The sequence below is a fragment of the Macaca thibetana genome, chromosome 11, assembly GCF_024542745.1.
Source record: "Macaca thibetana thibetana isolate TM-01 chromosome 11, ASM2454274v1, whole genome shotgun sequence".
NCBI classification, from domain to species: Eukaryota; Metazoa; Chordata; class Mammalia; order Primates; family Cercopithecidae; genus Macaca; species Macaca thibetana.
In genome coordinates, this window is record NC_065588.1 from 28525723 (window position 1) to 28542220 (window position 16498).

General features: G+C 37.4%; 1 protein-coding gene across 12 annotated transcripts in view; it reads left to right on the top strand.

The window, feature by feature from the left end:
• Positions 1 to 16498, top strand: part of CCDC91 (coiled-coil domain containing 91) — a 366740-nt gene that overhangs the window by 201644 nt on the left and 148598 nt on the right. For 10 of the 12 annotated variants that reach the window (XM_050746729.1, XM_050746730.1, XM_050746727.1 and 7 more), the window contains one exon: positions 3317 to 3424. The exons of the other annotated variants lie outside the window; for them this stretch is intronic. In XM_050746729.1, the coding sequence (XP_050602686.1) occupies positions 3317 to 3424 (108 nt within the window). The remainder of the gene's footprint in view (positions 1 to 3316; positions 3425 to 16498) is intronic. 12 annotated transcript variants of the gene reach the window in all.

A 16498-nucleotide genomic window follows, 5' to 3' on the forward strand; every position in this document is an offset into this window, starting at 1 on the left:
AAAAGTGTTCAATTTTCACTACATCCCTTCCAACATCTATTTTTTATTTTTTTAATTTTTTGATTATGGCCATTCTCGCAGGAGTAAGGTGGTATTGCATTGTGGGTTTGATTTGCATTTTCCTGATCATTAGTGATGTTGAGCATTTTTTCATATGTTTCATTTGTATACCTTCTTTTGAGAATTGTCTATTCATGTCCTTAACCCACTTTTTGATGGGATTGTTTATTTTTTTCTTGCTAATGTAAGTCCTACCCAGAGCAATCAGACAATAGAAAGAAATAAAGGGCTTCCAAGTCGGTAAAGAGGAAGTCAAACTGTTGCTCTTTGCTGATGATATGATTGTATACCTAGTAAACTCTAAAGACTTCTCCAAAAAGCTCCTAGAACTGATAAATTAATTCATCAAAGTTTCAAGATTCAAAGTTAATGTACACAAATCAGTAGCTCTGCGATACACCAACAGCACCCAAACTGAGAATCAAATCAAGAACTCAACCCCTTTTAGAATAGCTACAAAAACAAAATACTTAGGAATATACCTAACCAAGGCGTCAAAAGACGTCTATAAGGAAAACTACAAAACACTGCTGAAAGAAATCATAGATGACACAAACAAATGGAAATACATCCCATGCTCATGGAAGGGTAGAATCAATATTGTGAAAATGACCATACTGCCAAAAGCAGTCTACAAATTCAACCCAATTTCCATCAAAATACTACCTTTGGAGAAAGCAAGCAAAAACATAAACTGGAGAAAGGACACCCTATTCAACAAATGGTGCTGGCATAATTGACAAGGCACATCTAGGAGATTGAAACTGAATCCTCATCTTGCACCTTATACAAAAATCAACTGAAGATGGATCAAGGACTTAAATCTAAGACCTGAAACTATAAAAATTCTAGAAGATAGCATTGAAGAAACCCTTCTAGGCATTGGCTTAGGCAAGGATTTCATGACTAAGAACCCAAAAGCAAATGCAGTAAAAACAAAGATAAATAGGCAGAACTTAATTAAACTAAGGAGCTTTTGCATGGCAAAAGGAACAGTCAGCAGAGTAAACAGACAACACGCAGAGTGGGAGAAAATCTTCACCATATGATTCAAAGGACTAATATCCAGAATATACAAGGAACAGCTATTCTTATCTTTGAATGTCCTTTGTGTATAGTGGTGAGTATAACAGGTCACCAGGGTTGGGGCAACTTTCTTTCTCTGATAGGCATCCAGCATATACCTACAGTGTGTGATTATCAAGGGAATGATTGTCTTCAACTTCAGACTGAGCACAATGTGGAAGACTTTTGAAAAAATCATTATATACCTACCTTTGTGGGCCTTTTGTTGATCCATGGATTTAAATGACTGAATGGGGCTAAGATGAGACATTTGAAATATGTAGGAGACCAGTTACTCTTGCATAAATTTCCTTTATGCTGCCTTATCACATCTTTGGCTCTTATTTTACTCATTATCCTCCTTGCCATTTCAAGGAGAATGAGTATATGGTATACAAATCAATCCCTAGAGGAAGACTACCCTATTCAAATTGTGTTTCTTAATTATGGAGTGAGAATATTATTTTATTTTATTAACTCACCTGTCCTCCAAAGGATATAATATACTACAAATTGCAGTTGAATATTGAGTATTTAAATGTTGAATATTTAAAGTGTGGGATTATTTGGAACCATGGCAAATAGGGAAGTGAACACAGTTGTTTCTGTTAAGCAAAATGATTCTATAATATCCCAAGTCCCCAAATAGAATGTCATTTTTTTCTCTTTACCAAAGATGCTGTGATTATTCTAAGGAAATTTTTTATAATTATATTATTTTTTAACTTTTCTGAAATCCCAACAAATAGTATGTTTCCACACAGGTAAACTAGATTTATATCATCTAGTCACAGTTTAAAAGGATTAAGCTTTTGTGCCTTACATAAATTAATCATTGTGGAATCTTTGGAAGGCACTGTAAATCAAGGGCTAAAGCAATTCTAGTAAGCATTTTCCTTATATTTTGATAAAACTCAGAGCTTCATTTTCCTTTATTAATTTGCTACTAATTTTGCAGCTTCATAGTGACGAATACTGAATTGTAGGAGTAGTAGCATCATCAGAGTCTTACTTTTGCACAAGAAAGTTAGTTATTTGAAAATTCGAGACTTATTTAGAAGTTTCACAAATATTTTTGTCTCAGCTTTTAAAAATACATGCCTATTTATCCAGCATCTTATTGCATGGTGTTTTCAACCAAGTAAATCTATTTTCATAACAGAGATTAAGAGATTTGGCTGATTTTTTTTTTTCTTGGTGAATGTGCCAACGGTCTGTTTTCTATAAGATGTGTCTGTTTCAACTTGTTATTTTGGTTATGAGTAGTTTATTATTTAAACAGACATTTAAAAATATAATATTTGCTATAGTTCTTATAGAATGATTTAGAGTTTATAAATAGCATGAAAGATATTACTGAGAACTTGTTGATATAACATACAAAGCTAAACAGTGGGAAAGAAAAAAGATGATAATATTCTAAGCATCTCTAATAAGGAAGTGAGTGGGTGGAACATCATCAAATGCTGATTTGGTTTTCCTTGAAACAGTGGTAATATCTTTATATTTATCTGACTTGAGTTGCAGCATTTACAGTATCCAATTAAGTGTGCCCAGTCTCCCAAATTTTATTACTTTTTTATGCGTACTGCCTTGAGACTCTGACTTACGTACTTTGACTTATACCTTTTCACATTAGGAGCGTGAACTTTCTGGGGGGGGGGGGGGCAGTTCTTTTATGTTTGAAGTTGCTCAAAGTTTCCATCTGCTTTTACTTGACTTGTGGTCTTGAAGATCATGCTTGGCCCATGGGATATTACAGTGTGCCGAGAGGATGTGGAGTTTTGTCAGCCAGTGAAATATGTCTGGATTTTTTTTCCTTTTCTTTTTTTTTCTTTTTTTCAGCAGCTTTCATACACTCTTCATCCTGTGTGGTCTTCACTGAACCAAATTTATATTTAACAGAACTACTCACCCTCTCTATCATCTTCTATGACTTGGCCTTTTTAAGGAGAAGATGTGTGGAAGGAATGTCTGAGCCAAAAAACTGTTATCTTGGCAATAGGAAAATGTAAAAGCAAAAGCTGAAAGTAATGTTATATATAAGTGTGCTTCAGTATTAACAAATACATATTTTGTAATTTAGGAGAATATCATATTACAGTATGTACAACTGTCAAAAATATTCTCATGCCAACAGTAGATTCCAAGTTTTGTCTGTGATCCAAATGATTTTTTTGCTTGTTTTCAGGCACTACTGCAGTCTTCAGTTAAGCAACAAGTAGAAGCTATTGAAAAACAGTACATTTCTGCAATTGAGAAACAGGCACACAAGTGTGAGGAGTTGCTAAATGCTCAGGTAATAAAAGTGCACATCCATTATATATTTATACTTTTCTCCTGACTCTCTCCCCTGAGAGCTCTATAACTGTTTATTCAGTTCCATTCCATTTACTTTCCTTGGTGTATTTTGGAGAAAAAATATGCTTATGTAAACTCAAAGATTGAGAATTTTATGACAGACTCAAAATAGAACGAAAGACCCGAAATATATGGTTCTCCCCCACATTAATGATTATTCTTGTGTTAATTTATGGGTTATAATATATTCTCCAAATAACAGAAGCAAAGAGATATCCATGAATGCATTATGGCGAGTAAATGGTTTTTAGTGAGATAAGATTTATAAATAATACTTGAATTTTTAAATCACTTATGTATGTTTATGTTACCTTTCATTTTATATAGGAATTGGCTTCTATTTGAGTTTTTCTGTTTAAATTTTTTTCTTTTCTTGATTTAATATCTTAAACAGCTTAAATTATTAGCTGCTTTTCATTAAACAAAGCAGCTGAAGAAGATTTATAGATGGGTCATTGCATAAATAATGTATGTAAGAATTTCCTAGCAATATTTCTCAAAGATATGAAATTTGGTATGTGAAAATTAAATTGACTTCATGTAGAGCATCTATGTAATATCATTGGAAGAAAATTTACTAAGAATTAAGAAATACAATTAGGAGTAGAATTTAAATGGAGATTATAAATGAACCACCCTATTCTCAAGATTGGGGTCAATTCTATTAAATATTTTTCAATGTCATTTTAATAAGTGGCTTGGAAGAGGAAATACACAGAGAAATACACAAATATAATTATACTGCTTTAGGTAGTGAAGTACCAGACTGTCAAGAGATATGAAATATAAAACTTTATGAATGGATAGAAACAGCATGAGGCATATATTAGCAGAGATAGGCTTGGTTATGCCCTAAACTCTCTGGCTTCAAATAGCAAAAGTTGATATTTTACTCATGCTACATACTCATTGAGGTCTGTCTTGGGGCCCTGTCTCATGTTGTCCTCACCTTCGGAACTCAGCTGATAGTGTAATTCCAACGTCGAACATTACCTGATATAATTTCGAAGTGAAATAGAGCTGTGTTAGATTTGTATCTGTAATTAAATACCCTGGCCTGGAAGTGACACATTCGATTTCAATTTATATCCACATGGTTCCACCCAATCATAATGGGGCCAGAGAGTGAGAGCCTACTATGAACTTAGAAGGGAGAGAACTGGAAATACTTAGTGAATAGCACAAATATACCACATTCTTTTCTTTTGTTCACCAAATATTCGGAGTCTCCATCTCATAGGCAAATTAACATATCTTGTCCTCTTGGGAGAAAATCTGAAAGTTCTATTCAGCTGGGTCCTCAAGCTCAGAAGTCCAGGAACTCTGGGTAATAGGAGGGGAATAGTGTGCTGCAGTCTGTACATTATCAGGTCCAGATATGGTCCCTTTTTAGAACTACAATCTAAATTGTTTTTTCCCAACATGCCTAGTATACAGTGGTGAGACAAAGGTAGGGTGTTTACTGTAAACATTCGCAATAGGAAAGGTGAAAAATCAGAGACACACAGCTATCACTAGTAACAATTTTAAAATCTCACTGGATAGGTTAAATAAGAGCCTTTGCCCACGAGTAGGGATTGCTCTTTTATTTACCATGATTATCTTTTCAGAGTTTTTTGACCCGGTTCCTAGTATGTTGCTCCTTGTGGTCTTGTTGGTGTTTTTATTTTTTAATATCTTTGTTGACTATATTTCAAATGGATTTTGAAGATTATACCATTTCTGAACCTGCTTCCTGTCTACAAAATATTGGGATCCCAGGGGTCGTTTTAGGTAGCAAATAGTTACAGTTAAGGGTAACGATTCCTTTGGTATCTTGTCTTTTATAGTAGTCAGCTCTGTTAAGGCCATATCCACAGTTGTTTTAGAGAACTACTTGCTATTTTTTTTTCTTTATGAAAAAAATTGTTTTTACTAGCCTGCCTTTGTAAAGTTAGAGAACCACTTTCTACATTTAATATGTTTATATGCTTTGAACCTCATATTTGTCTGTCTCTCCTATTTTATTGCAGAGATATATTCATTTTATCAAACCAGGGTGGAAGAAATTTTGTGGTCTCTTTTCCCTAAACCATATAGCCTAAAACAGCCAGAGCTTTATCTCTGCTTGGGGCACTTTATTGAGTTTTTACACACATAGTGAGTGTGGCTAACACACTTAGTTTACTACTTGCTGCAAGGCCAGATGTAGCTGGTATTTGTTGCTGAAAGCCTCCTTAGTTGTTTTTAAGTGGTTGTACATGCAAGTCTTCAGATTTCTTTACTTTTCTATTTCCTGTGATTTGATGCTTGAGAATTTTCTTTTTTCTATGAATTCAGTGTTGAGCTTGTCTTTTTCTTTTTTTGTTTGTAATTTGTTGGTAGTAGTTTCTTAGCATGTAAATATGACCATAGCATCCATACACACAGATGCAATAATCATCAACTTGTCTACTAATCAAGTGAGTGTCACATATGAAATGTTCAATGTATAAACAAGATTTTTGACTTTGATTAGAAATATCTCTTATGTACTTTCTCTTCTAGTCACCACTACCTTTTCTTTTTCTTTCTTTTTTTTTTTTTTTTTTATTATACTTTAAGTTCTAGGGTACATGTGGATAATGTGCAGGTTTGTTACATATGTATACTTGTGCCATGTTGGCGTGCTGCACCCATCAACTCGTCAGCACGCATCAACTCGTCATGTACATCAGGTATAACTCCCAGTGCAATCCCTCCCCCCTCCCCCCTCCCCATGATAGGCCCCGGTGTGTGATGTTCCCCCTCCTGAGTCCAAGTGATCTCATTGTTCAGTTCCCACCTATGAGTGAGAACATGCGGTGTTTGGTTTTCTGTTCTTGCGATAGTTTGCTGAGAACGATGGTTTCCAGCTGCATCCATGTCCCTACAAAGGACACAAACTCATCGTTTTTTATGGCTGCTTAGTATTCCATGGTGTATATGTGCCACATTTTCTTAATCCAGTCTGTCACTGATGGACATTTGGACTGATTCCAAGTCTTTGCTATTGTGAATAGTGCTGCAATAAACATACATGTGCATGTGTCTTTATAGCAGCATGATTTATAATCCTTTGGGTATATACCCAGTAATGGGATGGCTGGGTCATATGGTACTTCTAGATCCTTGAGGAATCGCCATACTGTTTTCCATAATGGTTGAACTAGTTTACAATCCCACCAACAGTGTAAAAGTGTTCCTATTTCTCCACATCCTCTCCAGCACCTGATGTTTCCTGACTTTGTAATGATCGCTATTCTAACTGGTGTGAGATGGTATCTCATTGTGGTTTTGATTTGCATTTCTCTGATGGCCAGTGATGATAAGCATTTTTTCATGTGTCTGTTGGCTGTATGAATGTCTTCTTTTGAGAAATGTCTGTTCATATCCTTTGCCCACTTTTTGATGGGGTTGTTTGTTTTTTTCTTGTAAATTTGTTTGAGTTCTTTGTAGGATCTGGATATTAGTGCTTTGTCAGATGAGTAGATTGCAAAAATTTTCTCCCATTCTGTATGTTGCCTGTTCACTCTGATGGTAGTTTCTTTTGCTGTGCAGAAGCTCTTTAGTTTAATTAGATCCCATTTGCCAATTTTGGCTTCTGTTGCCATTGCTTTTGGTGTTTTAGACATGAAGTCCTTGCCCATGCCTATGTCCTGAATGGTGTTACCTAGGTTTTCTTCTAGGGTTTTTATGGTATAAGATCTAACATTTAAGTCTCTAATCCATCTTGAATTAATTTTCATATAAGGAGTAAGGAAAGGATCCAGTTTCAGCTTTCTACTTATGGCTAGCCAATTTTCCCAGCACCATTTATTAAATAGGGAATCCTTTCCCCATTTCTTGTTTTTCTCAGGTTTGTCAAAGATCAGATGGCTGTAGATGTGTGGTATTATTTCTGAAGACTCTGTTCTGTTCCATTGGTCTATATCTCTGTTTTGGTACCAGTACCATGCTGTTTTGGTTACTGTAGCCTTGTAGTATAGTTTGAAGTCAGGTAGCGTGATGCCTCTAGCTTTGTTCTTTTGACTTAGGATTGTCTTGGCAATGCGGGCTCTTTTTTGGTTCCATGTGAACTTTAAAGTATTTTTTTCCAATTCTGTGAAGAAACTCATTGGTAGCTTGATGGGGATGGCATTGAATCTATAAATTACCTTGGGCAGTGTGTCCATTTTCACGATATTGATTCTTCCTATCCATGAGCATGGTATGTTCTTCCATTTGTTTGTGTCCTCTTTTATTTCACTGAGCAGAGGTTTGTAGTTCTCCTTGAAGAGGTCCTTTACATCCCTAGTAAGTTGGATTCCTAGGTATTTCATCCTCTTTGAAGCAATTGTGAATGGAAGTTCATTCCTGATTTGGCTCTCTGTTTGTCTGTTACTGGTGTATAAGAATGCTTGTGATTTTTGCACATTAATTTTGTATCCTGAGACTTTGCTGAAGTTGCTTATCAGCTTAAGGAGATTTTGGGCTGAGACAATGGGGTTTTCTAAATATACAATCATGTCATCTGCAAACAGGGACAATTTGACTTCTTCTTTTCCTAACTGAATACCCTTGATTTCTTTCTCTTGCCTGATTGCCCTAGCCAGAACTTCCAACACTATGGTCAATAGGAGTGGTAAGAGAGGGCATCCCTGTCTTGTGCCAGTTTTCAAAGGGAATTTTTCCAGTTTTTGCCCATTCAGTATGATATTGGCTGTGGGTTTGTCATAAATAGCTCTTATGATTTTGAGATACGTTCCATCAATACCGAATTTATTGAGCGTTTTTAGCATGAAGGGCTGTTGAATTTTGTCAAAGGCCTTTTCTGCATCTATTGAGATAATCATGTGGTTTTTGTCTTTGGTTCTGTTTATATGCTGGATTACGTTTATTGATTTGCATATGTTGAACCAGCCTTGTATCCCAGGGATGAAGCCCACTTGATCATGGTGGATAAGCTTTTTGATGTGCTGCTGGATCCAGTTTTCCAGTATTTTATTGAGGATTTTTGTATCCATGTTCATCAGGGATATTGGTCTAAAATTCTCTTTTTTTGTTGTGTCTATGCCAGGCTTTGGTATCAGGATGATGTTGGCCTCATAAAATGAGTTAGGGAGGATTCCCTCTTTTTCTATTGATTGGAATAGTTTCAGAAGGAATGGTACCAGCTCCTCCTTGTACCTCTGGTAGAATTCAGCTGTGAATCCATCTGGTCCTGGACTTTTTTTGGTTGGTAGGCTATTAATTATTGCCTCAATTTCAGAGCCTGCTGTTGGTCTATTCAGGAATTCAGCTTCTTCCTGTTTTAGTCTTGGGAGAGTGTAAGTGTCCAGGAAATTATCCATTTCTTCTAGATTTTCTAGTTTATTTGGGTAGAGGTGTTTATAGTATTCTCTGATGGTAGCTTGTATTTCTGTGGGGTCAGTGGTGATATCCCCTTTATCGTTTTTTATTGCATCTATTTGTTTCTTCTCTCTTTTCTTCTTTATTAGTCTTGCTAGCGGTCTGTCAATTTTGTTGATCTTTTCAAAAAACCAACTCCTGGATTCATTGATTTTTTGCAGGGTTTTTTTGTGTCTCTATCTTCTTCAGTTCTGCTCTGATCTTAGTTATCTCTTGCCTTCTGCTAGCTTTTGAATGTGTTTGTTCTTGCTTCTCTAGTTCTTTTAATTGAGATGGTAGGGTGTCATTTTTAGATCTTTCCAGCTTTCTCTTGTGGGCATTTAATGCTATAAATTTCCCTCTACACACTGCTTTAAATGTGTCCCAGAGATTCTGGTATGTTGTATCTTTGTTCTGATTGGTTTCAAAGAACATCTTTATTTCTGCCTTCATTTCGTTATGTACCCAGTAGTCATTCAGGAGCAGGTTATTCAGTTTCCATGTAGTTGAGCAGTTTTGAGTGAGTTTCTTAGTCCTGAGTTCTAGTTTGATTGCACTGTGGTCTGAGAGACAGTTTGTTATAATTTCTGTTCTTGTACATTTGCTGAGGAGTGCTTTACTTCCAATTATGTGGTCAATTTTGGAATAAGTGTGATGTGGTGCTGAGTAGAATGTATATTCTGTTGATTTGGGGTGGAGAGTTCTGTAGATGTCTATTAGGTCTGCTTGCTGCAGAGATGAGTTCAATTCCTGGATATCCTTGTTAACTTTCTGTCTGGTTGATCTGTCTAATGTTGACAGTGGGGTGTTCCATTATTATTGTATGGGAGTCTAAGTCTCTTTGTAAGTCTTTAAGGACTTGCTTTATGAATCTGGGTGCTCCTGTATTGGGTGCATATATATTTAGGATAGTTAGCTCTTCCTGTTGAATTGATCCCTTTACCATTACGTAATGGCCTTCTTTGTCTCTTTTGATCTTTGATGGTTTAAAGTCTGTTTTATCAGAGACTAGAATTGCAACCCCTGCTTTTTTTTGTTCTCCATTTGCTTGGTAAATCTTCCTCCATCCCTTTATTTTGAGCCTATGTATGTCTCTGCATGTGAGATGGGTCTCCTGAATACAGCAAACTGATGGGTCTTGACTCTTTATCCAGTTTGCCAGTCTGTGTGTTTTAATTGGAGCATTTAGTCCATTTACATTTAAGGTTAATATTGTTATGTGTGAACTTGATCCTGCCATTATGATATTAGCTGGTTATTTGCTCGTTAGTTGATGCAGTTTCTTCCTAGCCTCGATGGTCTTTACATTTTGGCATGTTTTTGTAGTGGCTGGTACCGGTTGTTCCTTTCCATGTTTAGTTCTTCCTTCAGGGTCTCTTGTAAGGCAGGCCTGGTGGTGACAAAATCTCTAAGCATTTGCTTATCTGTAAAGGATTTTATTTCTCCTTCACTTATGAAACTTAGTTTGGCTGGATATGAAATTCTGGGTTGAAAATTCTTTTCTTTAAGAATGTTGAATATTGGCCCCCACTCTCTTCTGGCTTGTAGAGTTTCTGCCGAGAGATCTGCTGTTAGTCTGATGGGCTTCCCTTTGTGGGTAACCTGCCCTTTCTCTCTGGCTGCCCTTAAGATTTTTTCCTTCATTTCAACTTTGGTGAATCTGGCAATTATGTGTCTTGGAGTTGCTCTTCTCGAGGAGTATCTTTGTGGTGTTCTCTGTATTTCCTGGATTTGAATGTTGGCCTGCCCTACTAGGTTGGGGAAGTTCTCCTGGATGATATCCTGAAGAGTGTTTTCCAACTTGGTTCCATTTTCCCCCTTACTTTCAGGCACCCCAATCAGACATAGATTTGGTCTTTTTACATAATCCCATACTTCTTGCAGGCTTTGTTCATTTCTTTTTCTTCTTTTTTCTTTAGGTTTCTCTTCTCGCTTCATTTCATTCATTTGATCCTCAATCTCTGATACTCTTTCTTCCAGTTGATCGAGTCGGTTACTGAAGCTTGTGCATTTGTCATGTAATTCTCGTGTCATGGTTCTCATCTCTGTCCATTCGTTTATGGCCTTCTCTGTATTAATTATTCTAGTTATGAATTCTTACACTCTTTTCTCAAGATTTTTAGTTTCTTTGCGCTGGGTACGTAATTCCTCCTTTAGCTCTGAGAAGTTTGATGGACTGAAGCCTTCTTCTCTCATCTCGTCAAAGTCATTCTCCGTCCAGCTTTGATCCGTTGCCGACGATGAGCTGCGTTCCTTTGCAGGGGGCGATGCGCTCTTATTTTTGAATTTCCAGCTTTTCTGCCCTGCTTTTTCCCCATCTTTGTGGTTTTATCTGCCTCTGGTCTTTGATGATGGTGACATACTGATGGGGTTTTGGTGTGGGTGTCTTTCCTGTTTGTTAGTTTTCCTTCTAACAGTCAGGACCCTCAGCTGTAGGTCTGTGGGAGATTGCTTGAGGTCCACTCCAGACCCTGTTTGCCTGGGTGTCTGCAGCAGAGGCTGCAGAAGATAGAATATTGCTGAACAGCAAGTGTACCTGTCTGATTCTTGCTTTGGAAGCTTCCTCTCAGTGCTGTACTCCACTGTGTGAGGTGTGGGGTGTCGGTCTGCCCCTAGTGGGGGATGTCTCCCAGTTAAGCTACTCAGGGGTCAGGGACCCACTTGAGCAGACAGTCTGTCCGTTCTCAGATCTCAACCTCCGTGTTGGGAGATCCACTGCTCTCTTCAAAGCTGTCAGACAGAGTCATTTGTGTCTGCAGAGGTTTCAGCTGCTTTTTGTTGTTGTTGTTGTTGTTGTTGTTTAGCTGTGCCCTGTTCCCAGAGGTGGAGTCTATAGAGACAGGCAGGACTCCTTGAGCTGCTGTGAGCTCCACCCAGTTCAAGCTTCCCACCAGCTTTGTTTATCTACTTAAGCCTCAGCAATGGCGGGCGTCCCTCCCCCAGCCTCGCTGCTGCCTTGCTGCAAGATCGCAGACTGCTGTGCTAGCAATGAGGGAGGCTCCGTGGGCGTGGGACCCTCCCGGCCAGGTGTGGGATATAATCTCCTGGTGTGCCCGTTTGCTGAGATCCTTGGTAGAGCGCACTATTGGGGTGGGAGTTACTCGATTTTCCAGGTGTTGTGTGTCTCAGTTCCCCTGGCGAGGAAAAGGGATTCCCTTCCCCCTTGCGCTTCCTAGGTGAGGGGATGCCTCGCCCTGCTTCAGCTCTGGCTGGTCGGGCTGCAGCAGCTGACCAGCACTGATTGTCAGGCACTCCCTAGTGAGATGAACCCAGTACCTCAGTTGAAAATGCAGAAATCACCTGTCTTCTGTGTCGCTCGCGCCTGAGCTTGTCTTTTTTCTTATAATGCCTTGTCAAAAGTGGCCTATGATGGAGTTATTAAAATGATTCAGCCAAGTTACAGATTAAAAGGTTAATACATGAAAATCAGTGTGTTTCTACACACCAGAAATGACAAATTGGAGAGAAAGTTAAGAAAGCAATCTCATGTACAATAGTATCTAAAAGAATAAAAGATAGGAATAAGTTTAACTAAGATGATAAGAAACTTGTATTCTACAAACTACAAAACATGGCTGAAAGAAATTTAAAATGACCCAAGGAAATGGAAAGATATCCCCTGTTTATTGATTGGAAATACTTGGTGAGGAACACCACAGGACATTTATAGGGTTATAATCAGTTCGGTATGATAAAGTGTGCTTAAAAAGCAAAGATTAGTCTTTGTAGTGCCTCACGCCTGTAATCCCAGCACTTTGGGAGGCCAAGACGGGTGGATCATGAGGCCAGGAGATTGAGACTATCCTTGCTAACAGGGTGAAAGCCCGATCTCTACTAAAAATACAAAAAGTTCGCTGGGCATGGTGGCGGGCGCCTGTAGTCTCAGCTACTGGGGAGGCTGAGGCAGGAGAATGGCATGAACCTGGGAGGCGGAGCTTGCAGTGACTGAAGATCACGAGGCTCCACTCCAGCCTGGGCAACAGAGCGAGACTCCGTCTCAAAGAAAAAAAAAAAAAGCAAAAGGGAGATTTGATTAGTATGTATTAATAAAATCATGTAAGATATAGAAATGGTGACTCCACATTTGTTTTTCAAATTATATTTCTTAAGATACCATTTGAAATGAAATTAGTATATTAAGTTTAACAACAACAGAAATGTTTTTGAGAAAAGTGCAAATCTAATAGCTGTATGGTTCCTTAGGAATCATTTAGTTCAACCTTTTCTGTTTCTTGCTCTCTGTCTCTCTCCCTTAAAAGATTATCTTAAAAGATTAACAATTTAAGTTAATTCTAAAGCAGAGTAATTAGAAGCATGCACTCTAGAGTCAGACTGTATGAATTGATCCCTGGCTTTGTCACTTAGGGCAAGTCTCTTAATCTCTCTGTGCATCATTTTTGCCCTCCGTGGATGAGATACACAAGTAATTACTACCTCATAGTACTGTTACATGTATTTTATGACATTCGATTTGCATAGTGCTTAGATTAGAACTTGGCATATTCTGTGGGTGTTTATTGGCTGCATTATCTTAGTAATTCTTAGCTAAGACCATTTGTATAGCTCGTATCAGAACCAGGGCTGGGATTCAGGGTTTTCTAATTTCTAGTCTTTAGAAGAAAAGTTTGTTACTGGTATTTCATATGTTGTCTAGTCAAAGAACCTTTACTTTTTACAAAATTTACTTTGGTGTCACTGTTGTATATGAATACTAGACCAACCTTTTCTTCCTCTGTACTATTTCAACTCACACTTTTGACACCAGATGTGTGGGAGTTTTCTGAATCAACAACCCGTTCTCCAACTTCCTGGACACCAAATTGGTATTCTACAATTCAATTCCATTCTGACACTAACTCATCAAAGTTAACATTCAACTTCACAAGTTTAAAACAACTCAGTTCCAGACTGACCTCACTTCAGATGCCAGTTGCAAGTATTGGGTCCCCAGCGTACCTACACTTTCCTCTGACTTGACTAGAGAGTTATGAATTTCTACAAGTGGTCTCCTCTTCCAGTTTGATAATTTGCTAGAATGGCTCACAGAACTCAGGGAAACATTTCACTTGTGTTTCTTGGTTGATCATAAAGGATAGAACTCAGGAATGGACAGATGGAAGAAATACACAGGACAAGTTATGGGGAGGGAAGGAGCCATGCTCTCTCTGATCATATCACCGGCCACTCTCCCAGCACTTCTATGTATTCAGCAATGCAGAAGCTTTCTGAACCCCTTCATTTAGGAGTTTCATTACATAGGTGTAACTTACTAAGCCATTGGATGCTGGAGGGATGAGGCTGAAAGTTTCAACCCTTTATTCGTGTCTCAGTTTTTCTGATGATAGCCCCCATGCTGATCTCAAAGCTACTACAGACACTCTTATCACCCTGAAAATTCCAAGGCTTTAGGATCTTTGTGCCAGGAACCAGGGACAAAGACCAATATATTTCTTAGTGTATCACAGTCCCTCTCTCCTCCTTATTTAATGAGGGACTTTTGTATGACATGGCACTTGGCTTGGTTGTAGGAATGTAACAGTGAGAGAGGGAGTGAGATATAGTTCTTCTAGTAAGCAGTAGAACAGATGATATAATTTTAAAATCATACAAGTTAGGATGGAATGAATAGTAATACAAAACTACATTCAACTGCATATAGTTCTGTAGTATTAGGTGAAGGAAGACTTATAGGACTAATGATGACTTCTATCAAAGTTCAGGGATCTAAGTGAGGTCAGAACTGAGAGATTAGCATGAAAGAGTCAGATGGAATCACATATTAAAAATCTTTCATTTGAGAAAATATAAGTGTTAAGGGTAAGGCTGTATGAGAGCGCTAAATGAAAAATGACTGTATTTCATAGGGAGGATCGTAAAGGACCTTATCTGCCACATTGTCTGAAAGAACATTGGGTGCCATTAAAAGGCATTATCTAGAAAGTGACATTTGTTCAGATTTCCATTTTAGAAATACTACTGTGGCTAAAGCGTAAAAATTGAATTGATGGGAGGGAATATTAGTACCATGTAGTTAAACAGCTGTTTTAATTACCCACTTGAGAATGTTGGTAGCCCAAACTAAAGTACGTGGGTAAGAATAGAGAGATTTTGATGGTTTTGAGTGATATTAAGGGAAGAGAAACCAGAGACTTTGTGGGAATACAAGAGCAGCAGTAGATGCTCATTGATAAAGGAGAGTGTGTGTGTGTGTTCATGGGTGTGTTTGTGACACATAGATATTTTATATATATAAGTATGTTTTTATGCAAGAGAATATATTTTTCTGTATGGGGTCCAAATTTTTAGTTTTGGTAATTCACTGAAATAGGCAACTTAAGACACAAAGCATGGTTTGGGTTGAAAATTTTTAGTTTTGGATATCATGAGTTTATACTGCCTGTGCAAGGTCAGAGCTGTCAGACAGTTGAATCCAGGGTGGGGAACTTATGAGAAAGCTGGTAGTAGATGCATTTGAAAGTCATGTAAGTATATAATCCTACGTATATAGATGGTCATTGAAAGTATAACTATGGATGAGATCAGAGAATATATAGAATGAGAAAATAATTCAGCTTTGAGAGACCTTAACATTTAAGGGATAGGCTAAGACAGCTCATGAAGGAAACTCTCTGGAAAGAAAGGTAGTAGGAAACCCAGAAATGCAGAGCATTTTGCAAAGAGAGGAGTTGCTAACTATTTCAAAGTTTGCAGGATAAACAAGATAAGGACACAAAAATGACCATTTCATATGGCAACAAAAAGTATCACTAACAAGAGTAGTTTCAACAGAGTGGCGGAAGAACAAAGTAGATTACAGGATAAGTAGTAAATGAAAGGTGAAAGTAAAGAAACAGATGACAAGTCTTTGAGGAGCTTAGATGATAAAAGTAAGAGGCAATACTGCAGGTAGAGGGACCTATGAAGTGGAAACATTTTTATTTGTTGGTTTCCCTTGTATTTAGGCCTAGAAGTAGAGCTCATTTAAATGTATGTGTGAGAGCCCCAGTCTAGAAAGATTTAAAAAGAAAAAAATTGATGGAGTGGAGTCCTAAGAAGAAGGAAGCAATGGGTGGAGATTAACCTGTCTTAGGTAAGCAAATATTTTGAGGGGCCTACATGTGCATGCAGTGGGGTATACATGTGTATAGATGTAAATATAATTTTAAATATTATTTGTATCTTTGATAATAGCATTTATGAATTTTACTTGAGTTACTTTCCATCACTACTTATAAAATCCAAATTCCTATAAAGGATAAGTACAATATGCTATTTATAATTCCTTAAGTGCTAATAACAGATATATATATATATATATATATATATATATATATATATATATATAAAAATACTACCGATACACATAAGATGGAGACGCTATCTGTATTATTATGTTGCCCTTAACCTTTTATTAAAAATGAAAACCAAGCCTGTCTTTTGCCTATAATGCCTTGTCAAAAATAACCAACAGCAACCCACATACATTTTAAACATATTCCTGTTTATTCCCTTAGAGTTGCAAGTACTTTTTTGAATTGAGTGCTAGAATATAAATTCCGTGAGAGCTGGGTTGTGTATTTATTCTGTATTTCCCAAATGTATCAACTTTTTGGAGTGTGCTCTACATAAAATTAAATGTACTCAT